Raw genomic sequence first — 25690 nt, forward strand, 5'->3', positions numbered from 1 at the left:
TATATAGTGGAATTATGTAACTGCAAAATTTTGAAGCTCTGTAGGGAAAATGTATATATATTCATATATATTCAGGTTTTTCTCTCTCATTCTGATATCTCAAGCTATTTAATCAAGGTAGTAAGGACTATTTGTTTTGTAAAACAGTTCTATGAAGTGTTTAACTTTAAAAAAGTATTTAATATTAGATCTGACAGTACCTAGAAGTGAGTTACAACCTTAACTTGAAATGGTTGTATAGCTCTTACACCTTTTTGCCGCCTCTGCTTCTGTACAAGCATGAATGTTGGCCTGTTCTTATACTCTTTTATTTTCTATTAGTATATGTAAATAAACCTAATGTCCACAATAACATTTTTGTGGTAAAGCAGATATACAGTATAAGGCATAAGAAGGCTGTGGTTCAGGAGAATTGAGTTCTAGGTCCAGCTCAGATTCTCATAGGAGTAGTTCTTTGTGACTTTGGGCAAATCATTGTGTCACTATGGACCTTGATGGTTTCACCTCTTAAATGAATAGTTTGGAACTTTTAATTTAAGACAGTGGATCAAACACCTAAACAAAGAGACAGGGAATGCAGTAATCAGTGGATATAGAGCATTTAACAAGGTTCTGAAATAAAAGGTAACTTGATGCAGATAAAACAGAGCAGTGGAAGTAAGAATAAGTAGTTGAGTCATTTGCAAGAAGGAAGAGAACTTATCTATAGTAGAATTCCAAAGAGGTTGTGGGTATAGACAGCAGAGACAGAAAACAAAGATGAAACAGGCAGGTAGAAATAGGGATGTTAAAAAGTGTGTCTTGGAAGTTCCCGTTGTGGTACAGTAGAAACGAATCCGACTAGGAGCCCTGAGGTTTCGGGTTCGATCCCTGGCCTTGCTCAGTGAGTTAAGGATCCGGCATTGCCGTGAGCTGTGGTGTAGGTCGCAGATGCAGCTTGGATCCCTCGCTGCTGTGGCTGTGGTGTAGGCTGGCAACTGTAGCTTCAATTAGACCCCTAGCCTGGGAACCTCCATATGCCACTGGTGTGGCCCTAAAAAGCAAAAAAAAAAAAAAAAAAAAAAAAAAAAAAAAAAGTATCTAGGAGTTCCTGTCGTGGCACAGTGGAAACAAATCCAACTAGGAACCATGAGGTTGCAGGTTGGATCCCTACCTCACTCAGTGGGTTAAGGATCCAGCGTTGCCAAGAGCTGTGGGGTAGGTTGGCTCAGATCCTGCATTGCTGTGGTTGTGTATTCTGGCAGCTGTAGCTCTGATTTGACCCCTAGCTTGGGAACCTCCATATGCAGTGGGTGCGGCCCCAAAAAACAAACAAACAAAGTGTCTATGAAACAGTTTTGCCAGTTGGCTCCCAACCTCCACCCCATGCTTGGCATTCGCCCCTGGAGAGTGAGTAGGTAAATGAAGAATTACTACTCCAAGATCTGAGAAAGGAGAAGCCTAGTTAGGAGAGCCCAGGATTGGGGTGGTCTTTCCCTTGAGGGCATTTGACAATTCTGGAGTTGGTAGGTGAGAGATTGAGAGTGCTTTGGACTGCCTTGGGTAGCTCTAGGAGACTAGAATTTAAGTCCAGGGGCCTGGTGAACTTCCTTTGTTTTGAATTGGATCCAGTAAAGAGCTGCATTCTGGAAGTGAGAATGAACAAGCACTTGCAGGTACTGCCATTTAGCTTCAAATCATCTTATTTGCTGAATTTGAAGTGAGGTGAACCCAAATTGCTAGCACCCCAGGTACCCAACAGAAATAAATCTAAATTCTACCTGGAGGAAGATAGTATCATACTGGATATCAAATTATTTCTCAATAGCGAACAGTTTTGCAAGTTCGAAGTCCAGCACACAATCAAAAACAACTAGTCACACACAAGGAGATTAGACAGCATTCACAAAATCTAGCATAAACAACAGAAAAAAGAAACAGAACTACAGGGGTTATTGGCATTATTGGATCCAAACTCCTAAAGAGTTATGTTCAGAATGATAAAAGACAGGATGAAAATTTTTGTGTGGAAAATGAAAACTTTAAAAAATTAAATAGAAATTATAGGACTGTGGAGTTCCCGTTGTGGCTCAGTGGTTAACGAATCCAACTAGGAACGATGAGGTTTCAGGTTTGATCCCTGGCCTTGCTCAGTGGGTTAAGGATCCGGCGTTGCCATGAGCTGTGGTATAGGTCGCAGATGAGGCTTGGATATGGCGTTGCTGTGGCTGTGGTGTAGGCCGGCGGCTACAGCTCCGACAGACCCCTAGCCTAGGAACCTCCATATGCTGCAGGAACAGCCCTAGAAAAGAAAAAAAGAAAGAAAAAGAAAGAAAAGAAAAAGAAATTATAGAACTGTAAGATATAGTAATTAAATTATGAAGTTAATGGATGGGTTTAATAGCATATTAGGTATAACTGAAGAGAGGATTATCTGAAAGATAAGTAAAAAAAATATTCAAAATGAAGCCTTGGGGAGACAAAGGAGTAGAAAAATATGGAAGAGATGATGTATTTTGTTTTCTATTGCCACATAGCAAATTACCATAAACTTAGTGGTTTAAAACAAAACAATACTCATTTATAATTAAATCTGGGTAGGTGTGCCAAGCAGGTAGATTCTCTGCTTGGCATTTTTCACAAGGCTGAAATCAATATGTCACTGGACTGGGCTTTGGGGAAGGCTTTGGGGAAGAATCTGCATTCAAGTGCATTCAGGTTGTTGACAGAACCTAGTTCCTTGCAGCTGTAGGTCAGAGGCCTCCATTCCCTTGCTGTCCCTCAGCCAGGGGCCACTCTGCTTCTAGAGGCTCCCACATTCCTTCTCATGTGACCCCCTCCATCTCAAAGGCAACAATAGCATGTCTAGTCCTTCTTAGGATTCAGATCCCTCTGACTTTCCCCTCTTTCTACCAGCCAGAAGAAAAACTCTGCTTCTGAAGGGCTTTTTTTTTTTTTTTTTAGAGGGCCACACCCTTGGCATATGGAGGTTCCCAGGCTAGGAGTTGAATTGGAGCTACAGCCGCTGGCCTACACCACAGCCACAGCAACACAAGATCCAAGCCACATCTTCGACCTACACCACAGCTCACGGCAACGCCGGATCCTTAACCCACTGAGCAAGGCCAGGGATTAAATCTGCAACCTCATCGTTCCTAGTCGGATTTGTTTCCGCTGCGCCATGACGGAAACTCCTAAAGGGCTCTTATGACTGAATTAGTGCCCCCCATCCCTTTTATTAAATTAATGAATATGTCTTGCAGGACATAGGGTCAGTATACTACCAAAAAAATCAAATACCTAGAAATTGGCAGAAGAAACTACTTTGGAAGACAATTTGGCGTTATCTACTAAAATAAACAGGAATCTAAAATACGGCACAAATGAACCTATGTACGGAAACAGACTCACAGACATGGAGAACAGACTTGTGGTTGCCAAGGGGGAATGGAGAGGGAGTGGAATGGACTGGGAGTTTGGGGTTAATAGATGCAAACTATTACATTTAGAATGGCTAAACCATGAGGTCCTACTATACAGCACAGGGAACTATGTCCAATCTCCTGGGACAGAACATAATGGAAGATGTATGAGAAAAAGAATGTATATATATGTATGTCTGGGTCACTATACTGTATAGCGGAAATTGGCACAACACTGTAAATCAGCTATAATTTTTTAAAAATAATGAAGGAGGCTGGTGATGGAGGGAAGAGAGAAAATATGTTTTATTTTTAAAAAATCTATTATTATGAGAATCTTTTTTAATAACAACAAAATAGTTCCTTTATCTTGGATAATCTAAATAAATATTCAGAAAATTCTTTTAAGAAATATATGCAGTCCCACTCTTAGATAGCTCCTCATCAGAAATTCTTGCATAGGGGACCTGGAGCCATGTATGAGAATGTTTATGACGATGTTTTTTGTAATTGCTTGCAAACTGAAAACAGAGTATCTGTCAACATTATGTCATATAATCACAACAAAGGAATATTATAGCAGGGACACAGAAGGAGTTATAGTTTCATACAACAATGGATATATCTCACCTGATATAATGTTGAGTGAAAGAAGTCAGACACAGACGATCTCAAAAACCAGGCGAAAATAAACCATGCAGGGACTTGAAGATGCATGTTTAGCTGGTAAAAGCAAGGAAGTGGTTATCATAAAAGTCAGAAATAGTTACCATCTTTAGGGAACGGAGAGGGGTAGTAATTAGTGGGAGGTGTGGGAAGGGCTTTGGGATGCTGATAAAACATTTCATTGTGATAAGTCATTGCACTGAGGACAAAAACGGAAGCCAAAGAATTAATATCAGACAGGCCTAAGCCTTCTCACCCACAACACTCAACTTTGGAAATCAGTGGCGTTCCAAGGGAAAAATTGATTTTGAACCTAGACCAACAGTCAATCAAGGGTGAGGGCAGAATAAGATTCTATCTTCCATGCACTTTTTCTGTGGAAATTCCTTGAGGATGTACTTCAACAAGAAAGAAAATATAAGAACATGTAACACAAGAAACAGTGGAGGCCAGTGAAAAGAAATCCCAGGGCAATAGCTGTTTAGCAGGCTTTGAAACTCCAAGTAAATGTCTTCCTCAAAAATGGAATAGATTCCAAACAATAGATAATGTGAGTAAGAAGGTAGGATGTGGAGATCCTATTGTGGTCCAGTTAGGTCAATGGCATCTCTTCGGCGCCAGGATGCAGGTTTGATCCCTGGCCTGGTGCAGCAGGTTAAAGGATCACATAGGTTGCGGCTGTGGTTTGGATCTGGTCCCTAACCTGGGAACTCCATATGCCGCAGGGGGGCCAAAAAAGAAGATAGGAAGGAAGTACTAGTGATAGCTTTTAAAGGGGTATATTTTTCTTCTCTTAATAAGGAAAAAAAAAAGGGTTATTAGAAACTCGTGGTGGAAAAGCTAGAAAAAGTCATGGTCTAAGAATAAAACACAAGTAAAAGGACATGAAGTTTTAGCAACTGATGGAATGCAAGAAGAGAATCCTTTTGATCTTGATGCTAGAAACAGTCTCATTCTCTGATGAGAGGCAGCAAGGATCATGTGACCTTTAGAAAATGAAATATAACCCCACCTATGCAATTAGGAATACTTACATAAACACACATACATACATACACTCTGTGTCTTGATTTTCAACTTTCAGACACACCTAAAGTAGAAATACCGAAGACTTAATTGTAGAAATTGAATAGATGTTTTATCAAGCTTGACTGTTTAAAACAAATTTTGGAGGAAAAGAGAGTAGAGAGCTGGAGGAAAAGGAGATGAAGTGTAATAGTCTCATCTTAAATACTCAGGAGCAAGAGCCTCCTTTGGAAGGTTTTTTTGTTTTTGTTTTTTTTGGTTTTTGTTTTAGGGCTGTGCATGTGGCATGTAGAAGTTCCCATGCTAGGAGTCGAATCAGAGCTGCAGCTGCCAGCCACAGCCACAGCCACAGCCACAGCAACACAGGATGCGAGTCTCATCTATGACCTACACCACAGCTCAGGACAATGCCTGATCCTTAACCTACTGAGTGAGACCAGGGATCAAACCTGCATCCTCATGGATACTAGTCCAGTTTGTTACCACTGAGCCACATTGGGAACTCCTCCTTTGGAAACTGATGCAATAAGTTTAAGCATGTTATTTAAAGTTACAAGGGTGACCAAGGGAAAAGTTAAAAATAACATAAGAGCGAAAAACTGGGAGCAGTTGGGGGTTTCAACTAAGTGATTAAATCCTCAGTTTTCCTAATGGGGAGTAAAGAGATAATTTCTAAATTTGATAAGTGAGGAAATAGTAATAAAAGTGTATTCTTTGGAGTTGAGATGTGACTCTAAGAAGTAAAGCCAGGAATAATTGAAGGTAGCTCATTCAGTTGGAACTAGGAGTGAGGAAGCATGTGTCCACTCAGATAATTCAGAACTAGTCCATTTGGCTCATTGAACAAAAACTTTTGAAACCAAAAAAGGTATGTCTGTTTTTAAATTCTTGAGACTAAGAAATATATATATATATATATATATATATATATATATATATATATATAAGTACAAATCACGGTGTATATATTAATGATTTGTTTCACAAATAGATTTCTATTTAACATTTATAATTCATATGACTATCACATTTGCATGTGGGCATGTGATTTTTACATCTCTGTATACATGTACACATGTGAACTGAATTTAAAAGAATAATTCCAAAGTAACAGGAAGTTTCTAATAATTCTTAACCGAATGCTACAGCAGATAGCCTTCAATTAAAAAAAGAAGATAGGGAGTTCCCGTCGTGGCGCAGTGGTTAACGAATCCGACTAGGAACCATGAGGTTGCGGGTTCGGTCCCTGCCCTTGCTCAGTGGGTTAACGATCCGGCGTTGCCGTGAGCTGTGGTGTAGGTTGCAGACATGGCTCGGATCCCGCGTTGCTGTGGCTCTGGCGTAGGCCGGTTCAACCCCTAGCCTGGGAACCTCCATATGCCGCGGGAGCGGCCCAAGAAATAGCAACAACAACAAAAGACAAAAAAAAAAAAGAAGATAAAATTAAGTTAGTATTTTTTGGCAAATATTATTAATAGAAGTGAATAAGTGTAAACAGTTTTATAAACTGAATAGAATAAATAGAAATAATATTTTAAATGGTGCTTAGGTTCTCAAATTTTAGTAGCTTTTAATCCCTGAGAAGTAGCCAAAAGGTAACAATAATAACAACATAGTACATGTATTTTATTTCAGTGCCTTTTTTTTTTTCAACTTACTGGCATATTTAAACTGAAGATTTTGTTTCTTGATCAGTTTTATGTACTCTGTATTGTTTGATTGAACTTAATAATCTCAACTAATATAATGAGACATCAGCGTGCAAAGGATTGCTGAATCCCACCCTAGCGGCTACTTCCATGTTGGTGCCTCTGCAAAGCAGTCAGTCCATCCTGTACTCTTAGCCAACTCAGCTTGCTCCTCATGTGTAGCAGTACCCTGAGTGAAAGCAAGCAGATTTTTCTTTATTCGTTACTCATTTTTTTAAAAAAGATAATACATTGAATGTACATTCTACATTTCTGTATTTTCCAAAATCTTTCTAATGGATTGTTTATTATATTTCTTAATTATAGTGCTGCTTTTGATACAGTTCTTGGGATAAATGTTGCAGTCAAGAAACTAAGCCGTCCTTTTCAGAATCAAACTCATGCAAAGAGAGCTTATCGTGAACTTGTCCTCTTAAAATGTGTCAATCATAAAAATGTAAGTTATGTCTATATTTCCTCTGTTTCCTCTTCAGTGTTGCCGATGATGTGATAATCTTCTGAATTCGGAAATACACTAAGTTTACACCTAGGATAAAATAGGGATAAAAATACTATTTTATATTTTATTGATAAAATTCATAATCATCATTGGGGATATTGAAGTCAGCAAGAGGCATCATGGCCCATAGGAATTTAAGTCACTCAACAGGGAGGAGAATGTCAATTAACCTTGTAACCATTTGTTTTTCACTATTTCAGAGTCTATACAATGGCAACAATATTGACCTGGCAAATTGAGAAAAATCTAAATACTTTTTAGAACATTTTTCACATATTCACATTTATTTAAGTAAATATTGGTAGATGATGTTATATTCAAGATAGGTGTACTTACTATCTCTGTAGAAATCAAAGGATTATAATTTTTAAGGAAAAATAGTATGTCTCTAGAAAATAAGGTACTCTCAGGCACATTTTATGTTCTGTTACTGATCCCCAGGCATTATTTTGAACATGATTTTAATAACCTTGCCATGTTATAACATCATAAAATGTTAAGTCTGGAAAGGGCTTTGGAGATCTCCCTTCCATGTGATCTCTTTTTGTTACAGGAAGATAAATATTTAAGATTATACTCAACTCTCTATGGTTCCCTTTATTGTAACATTTATGCTGGATTTTTCTGGTGTAGGGATATTAAACAAGATAGGTTTAATCTTTTGAGTCTGTAGTTTGAGTTTGTTTTTTTTTTTTGTCTTTTTGCTATTTCTTTGGGCCGCTCCCACGGCATATGGAGGTTCCCAGGCTAGGGGTCCAATCAGAGCTGTAGCCACTGGCCTACGCCAGAGCCACAGCAACACGGGATCCGAGCCGCGTCAGTGACCTACACCACAGCTCATGGCAATGCGGGATCGTTAACCCACTGAGCAAGGGCAGGGACCGAACCCGCAACCTCATGGTTCCTAGTTGGATTCGTTAACCACTGCGCCACGATGGGAACTCCTGAGTTTGTTTTTAATTCCTCCAATTCATGCTTTATTTTACACTAAGTAAAAATAAATAATTTTTTTAAGTTACAGAAAAATTTTTAAAACTTCAAACAGTATCAACAAAAAGGCAAAAATCCTTGAATCCCATCACCAGCAGATCACATTTTGGTGGGCATTCTTATGCATGTATATACACACATCCATAAACAGGTCAGTTACATTTTGATGCATCCTGCTTTTTCCCAGTGGAATGCTGCTAGATCTCATATACATTAAGGAACATAGATATAAACCATTTTTAAAATGCCTACATAGTAAAGATGCACAGTAATTTATTTAACCAATCACTTATTCTCGGATATTAATATTGTTTCCAGTTTTTTGCTACTATAAGCAGTGCTGTAGTGAACATCCTTAAACATGCATCTTTGCACACTTGTCCATGTGAATTCCTTAGCCAAGATTGAAGGGTCAAAGCGTATGCACACTTCTGGTCTTAATATATGCTGACAAATTCACCTCAAGGAAGCTTGTTAGTTTTACATTTTCATTGAGTATCTGAGAATGTCTTATATTTTAAAATATCCCAGAATTGCATATTGTTGATTGTTTTGTTTTACCTACCAAATTGATAGATGACAAATAATGCCTTACTTTTATTTGTAAGATTGAATTTCTTTCCATATCTCAATTAGTCATTTTTATTTCTTGAGAATTTGTTTTCCATGGCTTTTGTCCATTTTTCTCTAGGACTGTGGGCTTCTTTCTTATCATTTATTGAAGATCTTTGTGTACTAAAGCTGTTAATATACTTCCCACTACTTCTCTTCCACCTGACCTTTCTTTCTCTGTAGAAGAAAATTTAGGTTCTAATTTAGGTTTTTGCCATACTGATTTTGTTTCTTTAATGTAATCAAATCTAGGTTTCCTGTCATGCTTAGAAAAGGCTTTTCTACACCAGAATTCTGAGGAGGTGATAGGACAGGCAGAGCAGAAGGGAGGATGTTTATCCGTATTTAAATGTTTCATCGTTTCATGTCTTAGATTTATTTATTTATTTACGTTTGTCTTTTAGGGCTGCACCTGTGTCATGTGGAGGTTCCCAGCCTAGAGGTCAAATCAGAGCTACAGCTGCTGGCCTACGCCACAGCCATAGCAATGCCAGATCCGAGCTGCATCTGTGACCTACGCCACAGCTCACAGCAACACTGTATCCTTAACCCACTGAGCAAGGCCAGGGATTGAACCTGCGTCCTCATGGATACTAGTCAGATTGGTTACTGCTGAACCACGACAGGAACTCCTCATGTTTTAGATTTAAATTTTTGTTCCATTTTGAGTTTATCTAGGTATAAAGATTGAAGTATGGGAGTTCCCGTCGTGGCTCAGTGGTTAACGAATCCGACTAAGAACCATGAGGTCGTGGGTTCGATTCCTGGCCTCGCTCTGTGGGTTAAGGATCCGGCGTTGCTGTGAGCTGTGGTGTAGGTTGCAGACGCGGCTCGGATCCCAAGTTGCTGTGGCTGTGGTGTAGGCCAGACGCTACAGCTCTGATTCGACCCCTAGCCTGGGAATCTCCATATGCCGCAGAAGTGGCCCTAGAAATGGCAAAAAGACCAAAAAAAAAAAAAAAAAGAAGAAGAAGAAGCGCTCAATAAAATAAAAAATAAAAAAAAAAGATTGAAGTATAGTTCCAGTTTTATTTTTTCCTTGGCTAGCCAGCCACCCCAATCCTATATACTGAATAATTCATCTTTCTTTCTCTCAGTCATTTGAAATGATTGAGAATGTGTGTTTGATGCTCCAATAGCAGGATTCATTGTTTAGCTGTTGGGGTGCCAGGACCAAGGCCTGTAGTGGGGTCAGTTCTTGAACCCTTCTTTTCAGGGTTAACATATTGCTTTTTTTCAGTATTTTTCTACGTGTAATCACTACTGTTTTATGTTCAAAGCCAGGAAGACATTATGTGTTAAAATTCTGTGATAATGAGTTACTAGGGATACATAAAAGTGGTTTGATTAAAAGTGTATCTTATTTCCAAGGTGAGAATCCTAATCATTTAACTTTTTCAAATGCTATGTAATAGAATGTTTGGGTAAAAGCAATAACAACAATACTAAATACTGAGTTCTGTAATTTTTTCCAGTTTTAATACATTTTACTGTTAAAGTTAATTTTTATAATCATGTAGAGTCATTTGACATGCTGACATGTAATTTTCTCTTTTCAGATAATTAGTTTGTTAAATGTGTTTACACCACAAAAAACTTTAGAAGAATTCCAAGATGTGTAAGTATTATTTTTATTGAGTAGTATACTGTGCATCATAGACTGAAAACTTAAAAAAGAAAGTAACTGCTTTTTTAACTTAGGAAATGTAGTTGGCAATACATTTTTAATGATTGCTTAGCCACTTTTCTCTGTAGGAGGAAAATATCAAGGAAAATGGATAATAATAATATTCAACTATTTATTCCTGGATGGTTATCATTTCTATGACAGATAAAGGATGCCTGAAAATACTTCTTCAGAGCAGACAGTATTATTAGTGCTGCTGATTTGCTTTACTTAAATATAAAATGTTTTTCTCCAGTCCTCTGAAAGCCCAGATTGTAGGGTTCAGGTGTTTACAATTATTATTTGAAATGGGTAAGTCATTAAATATTGTCTGTTTCCAAAATCTGAAATAGAATCATCTTTTTAACAATAAAATGAAATGTTAATTTGTTATTGAGATATAATGCCTAACCTCACCCTAAATTTATTGGTGTATTCATTAGCTCAACAAATATTTGATTGCCGACTGTGTGCTAGACTATCTCTTGAACTTGGCATACTTTAGTAACCAAAACAGGCAAAAATTCCTTTTATTATTTAAGAATTGCAGGTGGTTGTATTTCTTTCTAGAGCTTGCTGGAAAGCAAGGGAAGATAGACAATCAAAATAACAAATAAATGATGTCCTTCTTTAGGATGTTGCAATTTTAAGAAGGGTGGTTAGGGAGGGACCTCACTGGATTGGTGACATTTGAGGAAAGCCTTGAAAGGATTGAGGGGTTTAGTTCTATAAATATTTGGGAGAAGGCAGAAGAATCAAGATAGAAGGAACAGGCAGTAGAGGTGGGCTCAGAGAAGTGACAGAGCCAGACACTGCTGGACCTCTAGACCATTGTAAGGATTTTCCTTTACTCTAAAGCAAACTAGTAAGACTTTCAGCCAAGAAGTGAGCTTATCTGACTTACATTTTAAAAGAATAACTTTCGGAGTTCCTGTTGTGGCGCAGTGGTTAACGAATCTGACTAGGAACCATGAGGTTGCGGGTTTGGTCCCTGCCCTTGCTCAGTGGGTTAACGATCCGGCGTTGCCGTGGGCTGTGGTGTAGGTTGCAGACATGGCTCGGATCCCGCGTTGCTGTGGCTCTGGTGTAGGCTAGTGGCTACAGCTCTGATTCGACCCCTAGCCTGGGAACCTCCATGTGCCGTGGGAGCAGCCCCAAAGAAATAGCAAAAAAACAAAAACAACAACAAAAAAAAAGAATAACTTTGGTTTCTGGGTTGAGAACCCATTGTAACGGGTAAAACACAAAAGACCAGTCAGGAGGCTATTGCATCAATTCAGGTGAGAGATCATAGTGGCTGTGTTTAGACCAGAAGGGTGATAGTGATGGTAAAGGCAAGAGATTGGATACTGAAACTGTTTTGAAGGTACAATTGCAGTGTTTGTTCTTAGAGGGGTGAGTGTGAGAGAAAGAGAAGTTGAGAACAGCACCTGGAGTTTTGGCCTAAGCACCTGAAGGATAAAAGTGTTCTCAACTGAGATGAGGAAAGCTACTGGAAGAACAGATTAGGGGGTAGCGAAGCATCAGGAGCTCAGTTCTGGATGTGGATTTCAAGATGTCTCTTGGACACCCAAGTGGAACTGTGAAGTAGGCAGGTAGATAAATGAGCCTGGAGCTCAGGAGGGAAGTCTGTGTTGCAGGTATTAATTTGAGAGTTGACAGTCTATAGATGCTATTTAAAGTTTTGAGACTGGAGAGTAGAGAAGATCACCAAGACTGGGTGCAGTTAGAGAAAAGCAGGTCAAGGACCGAGTATTGGCACTTCAACAGTCAGAAGCTGAGGTAGGAAAAGGGCACAGTTGGCCAGGGATTGTAGGACTGGCTCTTGGATTTAGCATCATGAAACACATCAGGAGCCTTGAGGACAGTTTCAGCAAAGCAGTGAAGGCAAAAGCCTGATTAAAGTGAGATTAAGGAAATATGAGAGAAAAATTGGAGTTGGCAACTACAGACACCTCTTAGGGGAGTTTTCCTTTGCAAAGAGAGCAAAAATATGGAATGGTAGCTGCTGGGGGAAGTAAGGTCAAAAGTTCTCTTAAGATGAGAGCAGTAATAGTATGGTTACTATATTGCTAAGAATGATCCAATAGCAAAAATTTTAAGATGTAGGAGAATTTGAATGTTTAAGATTCTATTGACTATGATATAAAAATTGTTTTGTATTTAACTTGAAAGGCATTTATTGTTAATTTTTATTTTTTGAAAACTTTTACAGAGTTTCATTGTACATTTACTGCTTTTCAAGATACCTTATAAATGTTTAGAGAAAATAAGTTATCTTTTTACTTTAACCAGTGCAGAGTAAGTTATTACTATTTCATAAAAATTCTGATTTAATAACCATAAAAGAATTTTGGATAATTTTCATGTATACATGGCTGATCATTTATTTCCTCAGGTATTTGGTTATGGAATTAATGGATGCTAACTTATGTCAGGTTATTCATATGGAGTTGGATCATGAAAGAATGTCCTACCTTCTTTACCAAATGCTCTGTGGTATTAAACATCTGCATTCAGCTGGTATAATTCATAGAGTAAGTGATATCATATTGATTTTTTTTAAAATCACAACCATTTTATTTTCATACTCTCCAGATACAGAAGAACTTAAATTTTCAATGTTGAAAATCCAAATAAACCATGAGATCGTGTTACTTTTCCAAATATTGTGGACATTAGAAGATATTTGTGAAATGCCTGATTTACCTGGACCTACCTATGTGATTTTGAAGTAATTTAAAACTTAGAGGAAAATTGCAAGAGGAGGACAAAGAAATTCAGAATACTATTTAACCAGATTTACCTTTGTTAATATTTTTGCCATATTTGAAATCCTGTTTTTAGTGAGCAAGGAAGTTGGATTTGGGGTGGAGGAGAGTTAGAGGCCAAGGTAGTATGATACAGTTGTTTGAGAAATCTTATGTGAATTATGGCCCAAATATTCATTTCTTACATTGCGAAGTTCTGCCACACCAACATCCCAGCCATACTGGTGGGATTTTTTGGAAAGACTCCAGGCAAACTTTTTTGTTTTTTGTTTTTGGGGGGTTTTTTTGGCCACAGTCATGCAGCAGCTTGATGTGGGATCTCAGTTCCCAGACCAGGGATTGAACCCAGGCTACAGTGGGGAAAGCGCTGAGTCCTAACTACTAGACCATCAGGGAACTCCACATAGACATCTTGACCAGGCCAGGGCTCTAGTTTGAATGATGGTGTTGCCTGTACTGTCAGGGAGTAATATTTTAAAACCAGGGAGATATAATGTAATTTTCTAAGCTGGTATTATGAGTTTTTGTTATCTTTTGATTGGTATCACCAAGTGAGTGGAACATAATGAAATTTTTTTAAACAACTAAAATGTTGAGTGAGACTAGAGGTAGAGATAATATGGTTTTATTGGAAACATTCTTAGCATTCCTTAAATTATTACTATACTAATTTTGTTGACCGACTGTCTTTCAGTATTATGTTTTAACAGCAAAAAGTTGTATTTTCTCTGAACTAAAATCTGTGTGGGGAAGAAGATAGTGGGACAAGAACAATGAAGCCTGTTCATACAAAGAAGAATAGAGAGATTCTTGATAGCGCAGTAGTAGTAATTCTTTGGGATCTGTTGGGTGCCAGGAAAGGTTGATTCCATCATAGCCACAGAACAGAAGCCTAAAGAGGTAGCAGAGCCCACCAATCCAGAAGGCCAAGCCCTTGCTCCTTATCAGGAGACTGAGGCCTGAGTCGTGTCTACAGCCTGAGGCCAGTGCCTGATGGGGGCTGGGCAGAAAGATTCCTGACCAGTGTGCAGTCATTTAAGTACAGCCTTTGCTGCCACCAACTGTTCAGTTAAAATAATATAAATTCTGTTGATAAGTTTTCTTTAAAAATAGTAGCACATCTTTTTAATTACAGATAAAGACTTCCCAGCATACTATTCCATTTCTTTTCCTAAAATAGTCACTGGCCATTATATAAATTAAGGCACTCTTGGTATTTCTTAAATATATTTTGTATTAAAGTCATGCTTGAGAATAAGTTCCCAGATTATTAGGCTTCATTATGTTAGGCCTTATTGATTTTGTAAAAGGACATGGTTTATCTTGCTTGTTTCTCCCGTCTCTGCCCCAGAGATGTGTAGGGAAGCAATAGCCTCCCATTCCAGGATCCTCATAAGTGCTGCAGCATACACGTGCCTGTTAGGGGATGTTTGGTCCCTGCAGCTTAGGCCCCTGCCTGTAGACCAGAAGGTTACATAGGGTCCAGGGAAGTTTTTGGTTTACCCAGCATGATTCCACTAACTACCTCTCCATCCTGTTTACCTCTCTAATGGGTCTCCCTCTGCTTATCTTGTACCCTCCTGTTCATACATTCATGGATCTTGCAGGCTTCATGTTTGCTGTGAAAGCACCATATGCTCATTGTAGGAAAGGTAGAGAAGGCACCTGTTTGCACAGCCCCCACCCCAAGAGGTGATGAGCTGCAGTTAGTCCTTTAGTGTATTAACAGCTTTTTGTGATCTTTTCCTGTCCTTTTTCTGTATAGTATACCTTAGACATAGACACATACATTCAGTTTTATTTACTAAGATGTTTCATACTAAACATGAAATTGAATTACTCGAAAAATAAAACACCCATAATCCCACCACTTTTTACCTTGCGTAATTCAACCAATTAAATGGAATGAAAGTCACCCGATCTTCCATTGTCACCTGGAGGAGACCAGTGATCGTTTCCTTCCTAGCTTTACACTGACACAACTTTCTACTAAATATCAGTGTATCTGTTTATATTTATGTCCTTTTTAATTTGTGTTTTTCAAAAACAAGATCGTCTTGTATATAACCATTCTGCAACTTGTCGAATGAGTTGGTTGATTTTTTTTTTTTTTCAAGAATCAAATAGTTCTATAGGAGTTCCTGATGTGGCTCAGCAGTAATGAACCCAACTAGGATCCATGAGGATAGGGGTTCGATCCCTGGCCTCGCTTAGTGGGTTAAGGTTAAATGTTGCCATGAGCTGTGGTGTAGGTCGCAGACATGGCTCAGAGTTGCTGTGGCTGTGGTGTAGGTGGGTAGCTGTAGCTCTGATTGGACCCCTAGCCTGGGAACTTCCATTTATCTGTGAGTCTGTTCCTGTTTTGTACATATATACATTTGTATTTTTTTTAGATTTTAAGTGATGTCATATGGTATTTGTCTTTATCTGATTTATTTCATTAAGCATAATGTTCTCTCGAGCCATCCACATTGCTGCAAATGGCAGTATTTCATTTTTTATGGTTGAGTAATATTTGATTATATTTATATATTCGATTGTGTATACACACACACATATATATAAAATGTTATTAATCTAGTCATCTGTTGATGGGCACTTTATTTGCTTCCATGTCTTGGCTATTATAAATAGCATTTCGTTCTTCTTTCATGAAGACATTATCACTCTACAAAGATAAACTTTCTTTGAAGTTTTTTATTTCTGCCTGCTTTTTTTTTCTTTCCCTCGAGTTCCTTTTTTAGTATGTTTGTTCTTTCCCTGACATATATGAGGCATTCTGCACATGTCTGCTGGGATCTTCCGTTACTGATCCCATTTAAGACTGAAGCATTAGAAGGCCAAGTGGAAGTACATGGGTTGGGATTGTTGAATGAGAGATTTTTCTCTAGGGCAACAGGTAGCCATGGTGTCTCTTTGCAGGTCTTTTCCCTGGGCATCATTTAGTTTCTCTAGGAAAGGCTCTGGTTTCCTGACCGAGGGAGATTAACCTGGTTGCTAGTGTGAGAGCTGTGAGGGGTGGGGCTGGGCTTTTCACGTGGCAGAATGCAGCCCTCCACTACAACGCCATGTCTTCTGGCTGGGCCCCTCACCCATGCCCTCCCCGTGCCTCATACCAGCAGATCCGTTGGTATTGTGCCTGAGGCCTGAGTCTGGAAACTTGGTTTCAATTTCTCTAGGTAATAGGCCAGTAGGACTGAAGAAGGAACCAAGGCCTCTCTTCTGGAGTGGAGTGGGGCATCTGAGAGGTCTCCCTTTATCTTTCTGTGACCCTTCCCCTAAATATCCCTCCCTGTCTTGCTCCCTGCCCCACCTGCCTTCCACAGCTCCTGTCATTCACTTCCTCAGCCCTTCCTAAGTGTGCGGTCCACCTTATCTCACTGTGAGCCACTCACTGAGGTTGAGGTTTACTTGGCCAAGTCTTTTATTCCTCTCTCTTTCCCATCCCCGTAGAGCATGTGGGCTTTTTCACTGAAGGCACTAGTGTACCACAGTGGCATTAGATATGCAAGAGATGCATTGAGAGAAAGCCTGTGAGGAAGACTGGGAGGAGTGAGTCAGGAGGTGGGGAAGCTGGCAGAGGGCAGCACAGTCTGACTCCTGAGAGTAGAGAGGACATGAAGGAAGATTGGGAGCTGACTGCAGGATGCAGTGCAGCTCTTGGAGAGTTTGCTGGCTCCTAAGTCTTAAAGGAATCTGGTGTCTCATAGGAATGGCCCTCCTTCCCTGTGCAGTCACTGGCCAAGAGCCGCCATGGGGTGTGTGGCCTTGTCATGAGCAGTGGGGAATGTCAGGGCACCTCAGTGGGGTGTCTGTCACTTGTACTCCATGCAAGCATTTTCATGGCCACAACCATCAACCCTTGCCTCCCTCAGCTCTGCTTCTCCATATAGGTCAGGAGCCCCTCAGGCTCCCCTTGGACCCCCCTTCCTGAGGGGAAGGGGAAAACTGTAGCCCCTTGTCACTACAGTTGATCTCGAGGCCACAATGGGTACTCATTCTCTGTCTTCTCCATTATTCCTACTCTCAGCCATCCCTTGGCAGGTCTCTGTGCCTTACCTGGATGTGACCCAGATCTTCATTCATGAGGGGTCTGAGTGTCATGGCTCACAATGGGCTACTGGGTCCATGGACCTACCCATTGATCATCCTCTCAGTCCCTCATTGTGTCACTGGAACTGATACACTTGGCAGTTGGAATGACCCCTACATTGGTCTGTGAGGGAAGAGTTATGATGCGGAAGGCTGAGTGAAACCTGAAACTGCGCCCCTCAAGATAGTACATCCAGGGAGTTCCCGTCGTGGCTCAGTGGTTAACAAATCCGACTAGGAACCATGAGGTTGCGGGTTCGATCCCTGGCCTTGCTCAGTGGGTTAAGGATCCGGCATTGCTGTGAGCTGTGGTGTAGGTTGCAGACGTGGCTCAGATCCCTTGTTGCTGTGACTCTGGCGTAGGCTGGCGGCTATGGCTCTGATTGGACCCCTAGCCTGGGAACCTCCATATGCCGTGGGAGCGGCCCAAGAAATTGCAAAAAAAAAAAAAAAAAAAAAAAGATAGTACATCAGAAACATGATCGAACTCTAGGACGTGAGGGAGAATAAAGGAGATTAAGTGCTGCCATTAAAACCTAAAGAATGCCAGGATAGTAGCCCCTCTCATATCTTAATTCACTGGTCCAGTCCTGGAAAAAACTAGATGAATGTTAGACTCCTGAGGCTTAGCTTATCAGTAGTCCTGATTGCAACTGCTGTGCCGGACACGGCATTGTTGCTAGAGCAAATTAGTAAGTCCTCAGGTGTAACACGTTAGTCATTGACTGGGCAGATGCATCCTTCCATACTGATTGGAGAAGAGGATGAGGAATTCCCATTGTGTCCACTCACAACGTGTGTCCAGTACTTCTCCAAATGTCTAGTTTCCTGGCCCAGGTACAATCAGGGTAATGGACACTTATTATAGTGTGCAGGGTCTTCCCTCCTAGGACACCTCTCAGTCACTGAGTTCCAGACCAAGAACCCACAAGGAATAGTGATGCCCACAACCTCCCACTCCTCTGCTCCTTTTTTTTTTTTTTCTCTTTTTGGCTCCCCCTTGGCATATGGAATCCCCAGGCCGGGGATCATATCCAAACTGTAGTTGCAACCTAAGCTGCAGCTGTGGCAATGCCCAGATCCTTAACCCACTGTGCCAGGCCAGGGATTGAACCTGTGTCCCAGTGCTCCCAAAATGCCACCAGTCTCTATGCACCACATCAGGAACTCCCCCCTCCTCTGCTCTTACCCTTCTTTGGCTACACAGATGTTTCACGCACCCTTCTTGGCTGCCCCAGGGATGCTAGGCTCTGGTAGCTGTCCCCACACTCTGTGGATCAAGACCCTAAATTTAGGTGTCACTTGTATTTTAATGTGTTTCTTATTTTCCTTGTTTGGGACAGTTTTAAGATTTGAAGGGGCAGAAATGTCTTTGCCATCTTCAGCCTGCAAGTCCAGTTCCTTTGTGGAAAGCTGCCTCTGGTTATGTGTGGGGACTGATGAGAGAGCAGCTATGCATGTGAGGAGCCCCAGGAGCCCTGGGCCCTCTTTAATTAAGGAAACTCCCCTTTGACAGGCCTTTGGGAGGCAGGCCACCTCTCCCCGTTCTGCCAGGAGGAACTATACACACCTTTGACAGCCTGGTTTGCACTTTATTATCATGGTTTTCCAGCAGATGGCAGTAAAGTATGTTGTTCCGACAAGATGAGTGCAAGAGGACCATTTTCTTTTTTTTTTTTAATGTTATGATTTTTATTTTTTCCATTATAGTTGATTTACAGTGTTCTGTCAATTTGTACTATACCGGAAAGTGATCCAGTCATAATATCATGTTCCATCACAGGTGACTGGATATAGTTCCCTGTGCTATACGGCAGGATCTCATTGCTTATCCACTCCAGATGCAATAGTTTGCATCTATAACCCCAGACTCCTGGACAAGGACAATTTTCTAATCACTCAGCAGTTGATCAGGCTGGCTGGTGGCATTGCTCTAATCATCCTTGTTCACGTGGCTGTGTGTTAAAGACCAGTTTTGATTCAGGGGCTGCTGGGTAGTAAAGTATAGACATTTCAAATTTGTAAAATACCAGTCTCCTAAAAGAAAGCACCTGTTGACACCCCTACCAAGAGTATAAGGAAGGGTCCATTTCTGCTTCTTCCTCCAATACGGGTGTTGCCATTCTTTTTCTCATTGCCAGAGGAGAGACTAAAAGTCATTCCTTGTTTGGAATTTTAATTTTCATACAGTTGAGCATCATTTTATCCATAGTAATTTGTATCCTGAATTATACATTGAGAAATACAATGGTTCTTGCCATATTCTTTGATTTTAAAAAAGGAAGCTAGAAATGATTTGGTTTGTTTTACTTTAGCTGCATCACTGCCTCCTCACGGAAAGGGTGGCAGGTTTGTGTGGGGCTGATCCTTCCTGGGCTTTCCTTTGTGCAGAATAGCAGCTTCAGGGCTGGGTGGCAGCGCCCCCTCAGCACTTCCCCGCATTGGGACTTGAATGGGGAAGTGCTTTGGGGCCAGCTGGGGCCAGGGTATCTACATGGAACTTGGTGGAAATCTTCATTGTGGTTTTTTTTTTTTTTTTTTTTTTTTTTGTCTTTTTAGGGCCACACCCATGGCATATGGAGGTTCCCAGGCTAGGGGTTGAATTGGAGCTGTAGCCACTGGCCTACACCACAGCTCACGGCAGCACCAGATCCTTAACCCACTGAGCAAGGCCAGGGATCGAACCTGCATCCTCATAGATGCTAGTCAGATTTGTTTCCACTGAGCCATAATGGGAACTTCTCATTATGTTTTCAAGCAATATACATTTATAAGTTATATTTTACTGAATCCAGAAAGTTTAGAAAGGGGGCAGTTAGTAGTAATGAAGCATCAGTTTAGCTGCTTTAATTTTAGAATGCTTTTCTGCTTATCCCAGTAATTCTTAGCAGCCATCACTGTGTTAAGACACACCTATGCCCACTGGTGACACATGGATTGGGACGTTTCAGCCAGGTGCTGAGCCTGAAACATCACGTAAATACTCCTAGGCTTTACTGTATGGTGTGACTTGGCAGTTTGACATTGTAGCTGCTTGTGAAAAGAATAGATGTGGATTGTTTAAAAGTCAGTTTCCAGGGTGAGTTTGCAGGCTGGAATCCCAAGCAAGAGTCACATTCATATGGCCTAAGGAAGAGTTTTGGGTGAGGGACTCACCATGAAGAAAGGCCCTAGAGTTACAAGGGGAAAAACTGCAGATGTAGAAGTTGTGTTGTGTTGAGAGTGTGATGGAGTGTGATGTGTACATTCACTTGGCAAACATTTTCTGTGAGTCTGCTGTGTGTGTCAGACTCGGTGCTGAGAGCAGAGTGAGGGCTTCAGTGGCCTTCTCTCACAGAGCCTGGGCTAGAAAGGGAAGAGGAGGGACTTCAGTCATGTGTATGCTGGGGAGTGGTGGCTCCTAGAGGAGGGGGTAGGAAGTTAGGGTTGGTGATCATGGGATTCTTCTTCCAAGGAAAGAAGCCTTTGGGAGCTTCCAGGGTCGGAGAATTCTAGCCCTGTGCCACTAGCCGCCTGAGGCTATTAAGCACTCTGAATGTAGCTCTAATTGTAAATAAACACTGGATTTCAGTACCCAAATAAAGGAATGTAAAGTATTTCGTTAATAATTTTTATATGGGGGTTACATTTTTTTTTTCTTTTTAGGGCCACACCTGCAACATATGAAAGTTACCAGGCTGGGGTCGAATCGGAGCTGCAGCTGCCAGCCTACACCACAGCCACGGCAATGCCGGATCCTTAACCCACTGAGCAAGGCCAGGGATGGAACCTGCATCTTCATGGATACTAGTTGGGTTCGTTACTGCTTAGCCACAATGGGAACCCCATGTTGATTATGTTTTAAAATGATAATGCTATGGAGGTATACTGGATTAAAGAAAATATATTATTAATGTTAATTTTACCTTTTCTAGTCACTCTTTCTAAGGTGGCTATTAGAAAATGGAAATTACTTATGTGACTTGAATTATATTACTGTTGGACAGCAGGAAAGAGCCACAGGGTTGGGAACTGGAGGATGACCAGGCATGGAGGGAGGTGTGGTGTTGTGGAAGTTCTCAAGAAAGTTTTAAGCAAAAGAATGTCATGAAGCTTTCCACATGGGTAAAGACAACTGTCTGACTTCTCAAGGCTGATTTAAATTTCTTTAGTTTATCTCCTTCTTGGATTGATCCTTTAATCATTAGGTAACGTCCGTCTTTGTCTCTTGTGACCTTTATTTTATTTTTATTTTTTTGTCTTTTTGCCTTTTCTAGGGCCGCTTCCCACGGCATATGGAGGTTCCCAGGCTAGGGGTCCAGTCAGAGCTGTAGCCACCGGCCTATGCCAGAGCCACAGCAACTTGGGATCCGAGCCGCGTCTGCAACCTACACCACAGCTCACAGCAATGCCGGATCCTTAACCCACTGAGCAAGGCCAGGAATTGAACGCGCAACCTCATGGTTCCTAGTCGGATTCATTAACCACTGCGCCACCACAGGAACTCCCTTTCTTTATTTTAAAATATCTTTTGTCTGATGTGAGTATTGCTACTCCTGCTTTTCTGTAATTTTCATTTGCAAGTAATATTTTCTTCCATCCCCTTGTTTTAAGTCTGTATTGTCCTAAGATTTGAAGTGGGTCCCTTGTAAACAGCATATATATGGGTCTTATTTTTATATCCATTCAGCCAGTCTGTGTCTTTTAGTTGGAGCACTTAATCCATTTACATTCAGTGTGGTAGAATTTTCCAAAATGGTTCCAAAAATCCCAGGGTTCGATTCTAACTTTGCTCCTTCTGGCGTTCTCACATGCTTCAGTAGTCACTGACCTCACAAATCCTTACCAATGTGAGATTGTTTACTTAGCATGCTTTGGTTCATTTTTCTAATTTAAACCATTTCTATCCTAGGATTTGAAACCTAGCAACATTGTAGTAAAATCAGATTGCACCCTTAAGATTCTTGACTTTGGCCTGGCCCGCACAGCATGCACCAACTTTATGATGACCCCCTATGTGGTGACACGGTATTATCGGGCACCAGAAGTCATCCTGGGCATGGGCTATAAAGAGAACGGTGAGTACAGACAGAACTGAAAGAGGCTGAGATGTTTAGAAAGAGTGCTATTAGCCATCACTAGTTTTTTTCCCTTTCCTGTGAACTATATGGAATATAATATGGAGACTGTATTATACATAGCTTATGGTAGTTCACAGATGAGAAATAATTAATTTTATATTTCCTTCAGTTAAAATTATTCACTTTAAAAATTCACTTTTGAGATTAATATTTTTGAACATTTATCAAAGCATAACACACTTACAAGGAGGTATGCAAATCCCTAGTGGGCAGCTCGGTCGGAGCACACCCACATAACCAGCGGCACCCCAGACTCTCCGGACCCTCTTTGGGTCTCAGCCCCTGAGGGAAGCCATTATCCTGATTTCCAGCACCATAGATTGGTTTTGCTTATTTTTAAACTTGATATAAATAGAATACAAAATGTGCTTTTTATGTATAGAATTGGTAGTTTTTTTTTTGAGGAGAGGTGTAGTTGTTATTATCCTACTAATATTTTAGTTGATTTACTACTGTAATGCCATGAAATTTTCTAAATATATGGTACCAATATATTTCTAAAATTGGTATTTTTTTAACAACAAAACTTATTCTAACAATATCAGAGCTCTTAGAAACTTAGCTTTTGACAAGTTTGTCTAAATTTGACTTTTGACTAAATCACATTTCCTTGTTAAGAAAAAAGGAGTCTGAAAGCTTGCCCAAGTCATATGAAATGAGTTGCACCTCAAGTTTATTCAGATGTTTTATAACCTGTGTTCCCATTCTGAGAGACACAGCTCTGTGGGCTTCCATTCCCCCGTGGACATGAGAGAAAATCAGATCCCCTGTTAGCTTCTCCCACCCGACCCCCACCAGCAGGGGCACTAAACAGCCCTCTGCCCTGGCATCTGAGGCCTGGGGTTGAGCTGGACCCCACGAAAGAGGGTGAACGGCCAGAAGTTAGGTCACCTCTGACCTGGCCTCATCTGGAGCCCAGATAAGCCTGTCCCCATGAGGCCCTGCTGACTTGACAGTTTAGAAAAGGTTCATTCTGGAGGTTTAGTATTCATATTTTACAAAAGTCTTGCTGACAAGCTGGGTTTGTCTTTGTTTGGGAGGAGGGTTTGAGAAAAGGCTTGTGGGGGTCTCTGGCTGGTTTTAATCACCTGGTGTTTGGTAGTGGACATCTGGTCTGTCGGGTGCATCATGGCAGAAATGGTCCTCCATAAAGTCCTGTTCCCAGGAAGAGACTGTATCCTTCACAGGGAGAGACCTGGCACTGGCCACAAGGGCTGGGGGGTGGGGGTGGGCCTTTGCCTAGAAACATCTTCGTGGGGATAAGCACTTCTTATTTCTGGGGCTTTGTTTTTGAAACTGTAAAGTATTGGGCTCTTTGGCACTAAAAGCCCAGATTGCTGCAAACTGAAGGCCAAAATAGAGATCAGCAATCTTTCATACTGTGTAAAAAGTTCACCCTTAATGAGCAATTTATTTTCCATATTTGTGTGTTTAGTATACTGTTAGAATTCCTTTTCCTCACCTTTGTTTTGTTCATGGCACTTCATAATTTTGTCATTTCATTTTATTTTCAGTTGATATCTGGTCAGTGGGTTGCATCATGGGAGAGCTGGTGAAAGGTTGTGTGATATTCCAAGGCACTGATCGTATCCTTCCCGGGGACCTTCCCGGCCATGCTTTCCATAAACACCAAAGGCAGCAGGAGCTCAGAAGGAAAATGTTAATTCTAGACTGTGTTCTAAGGAGGTCTTGATTGTGTTTGTTAAATTAGTGTCACAAACCAAATGGTTCCATTTTCTGTTTTCTTTTTTACTTGACTACCTGTAATGGTTTTATTGAGGCATAGAATTAAGTTAAACCAATTTATATTAGTTCTTAGTTTTATTACAAATAACTTGTAAGAAACTTACTCTTTGACAAATGTATTTTGCTATTTAAATGAAAATAATATTTATTTAGTTCATCCTATTAGTTTAACTACGAAGTTGTCTAAATTTCATAGGCCAGTATTCTTAATGTTATTTGTTTAATAAACTATTTCGTTAGTTACCAGGATGCATTCAAATATTTCTCCCCAAACTAAGAACCAGATAAAGCACACTGCATAAGACCTACATGAAAAGATTAAAGTGAAAAGTTTGTGAGGAACAATATGTACTCAATTTTTTTATTTGTTACCCTTCTGACATTCTGTAGAAAATTTTAGAAGATCCACTTAGAAGGTTATTTTGTGACACATTGGGGAAGTCTAAATAAATATAAGATTAACTTATATTGTGGTCAACAAATCATATCAACGATGTATAGCATAAAGGAGAATAGATATATGATAGTTACAATAGCTTTCTTTTCTCATATTCCTCATATTCTTCCATCTTCAATATTTTTTACTCTAACATGGTACTTCACATATACCCTTTTCCATTTGTGTTCTAACCACTTAAAATTTTCATTAGTCTTTTGATTTTGTTTTTTGTTATGAAAGCCTAAAGTGGTCTCTGTCTGCTGGCAGATTGATGGTTATCTTTAAAAGAAATCAAGTTGTGTAGTCGATGTTTTTAATGTATTTTATTAAAGTAATTTTAGTTTTTTATAATTTTATGAGGGTGGTTTTCTTGTAATGTAAATTCTTCGAACACCAACTTGGAATGAAAAGATTTTTTTCCTATCGTTTTATTTACCTTCCTTGACATTTTTCACATCACAGATTTTATGTGAAGGTAAATATAGCATTTATTTTGTTCCAATAAATTTTCTAGCAATTTTCCATACTCTGACCTTAGATTCAGCTACTTCAAACTGCAAATAAGGGGATCTTTAATTTGCAAATAAATTCACTTAAAAAGGGAAAAGTTGATGTATTCTAAAGATACTACTTAGAAGTATCTACTTAGTATTCATTTGTCTTAATTTTTATTCATTTTGCATCTTTCCTTTTTTATTAAACGTTTTCTTTAGGAGGTACAGAAATGAAAAGTATGGGAACTTTTTGGTGCATTATTAAGTAATTTTAAATTCTTAATTTACATATTAATATATTGCAATGTCAGTAATTAATAATTTTATATATAAGGTCACCTAATGTCATTCTCAAAACACATATGGAGATTACATCATTTCCAAAGATAATTTTGCTAACTTTTTCAAACATTAGATTAAAAATTACTAGCATAGAAAAAGATTCTGGGAGTTCCCGTT

The 25690-nt window shown here is 39.9% G+C and overlaps 1 protein-coding gene across 8 annotated transcripts in view; it reads left to right on the forward strand.

Moving 5' to 3' along the window:
* MAPK9 (mitogen-activated protein kinase 9) overlaps positions 1-25690 on the forward strand; it is a 60643-nt gene that overhangs the window by 19359 nt on the left and 15594 nt on the right. For 7 of the 8 annotated variants that reach the window (XM_003354171.5, XM_005661440.3, XM_005661439.3 and 4 more), the window contains 5 exons: positions 7109-7238; positions 10463-10521; positions 12968-13106; positions 22324-22489; positions 24067-24138. In XM_003354171.5, coding sequence (XP_003354219.1) covers positions 7109-7238; positions 10463-10521; positions 12968-13106; positions 22324-22489; positions 24067-24138 — 566 coding nt within the window. Of the gene's footprint in view, positions 1-7108; positions 7239-10462; positions 10522-12967; positions 13107-22323; positions 22490-23654; positions 23727-24066; positions 24139-25690 lie in introns of all 8 variants that reach the window. The other variant, XM_005661441.3, reaches the window with a different exon arrangement.

This window comes from Sus scrofa, chromosome 2 (assembly GCF_000003025.6).
Source record: "Sus scrofa isolate TJ Tabasco breed Duroc chromosome 2, Sscrofa11.1, whole genome shotgun sequence".
NCBI classification, from domain to species: Eukaryota; Metazoa; Chordata; class Mammalia; order Artiodactyla; family Suidae; genus Sus; species Sus scrofa.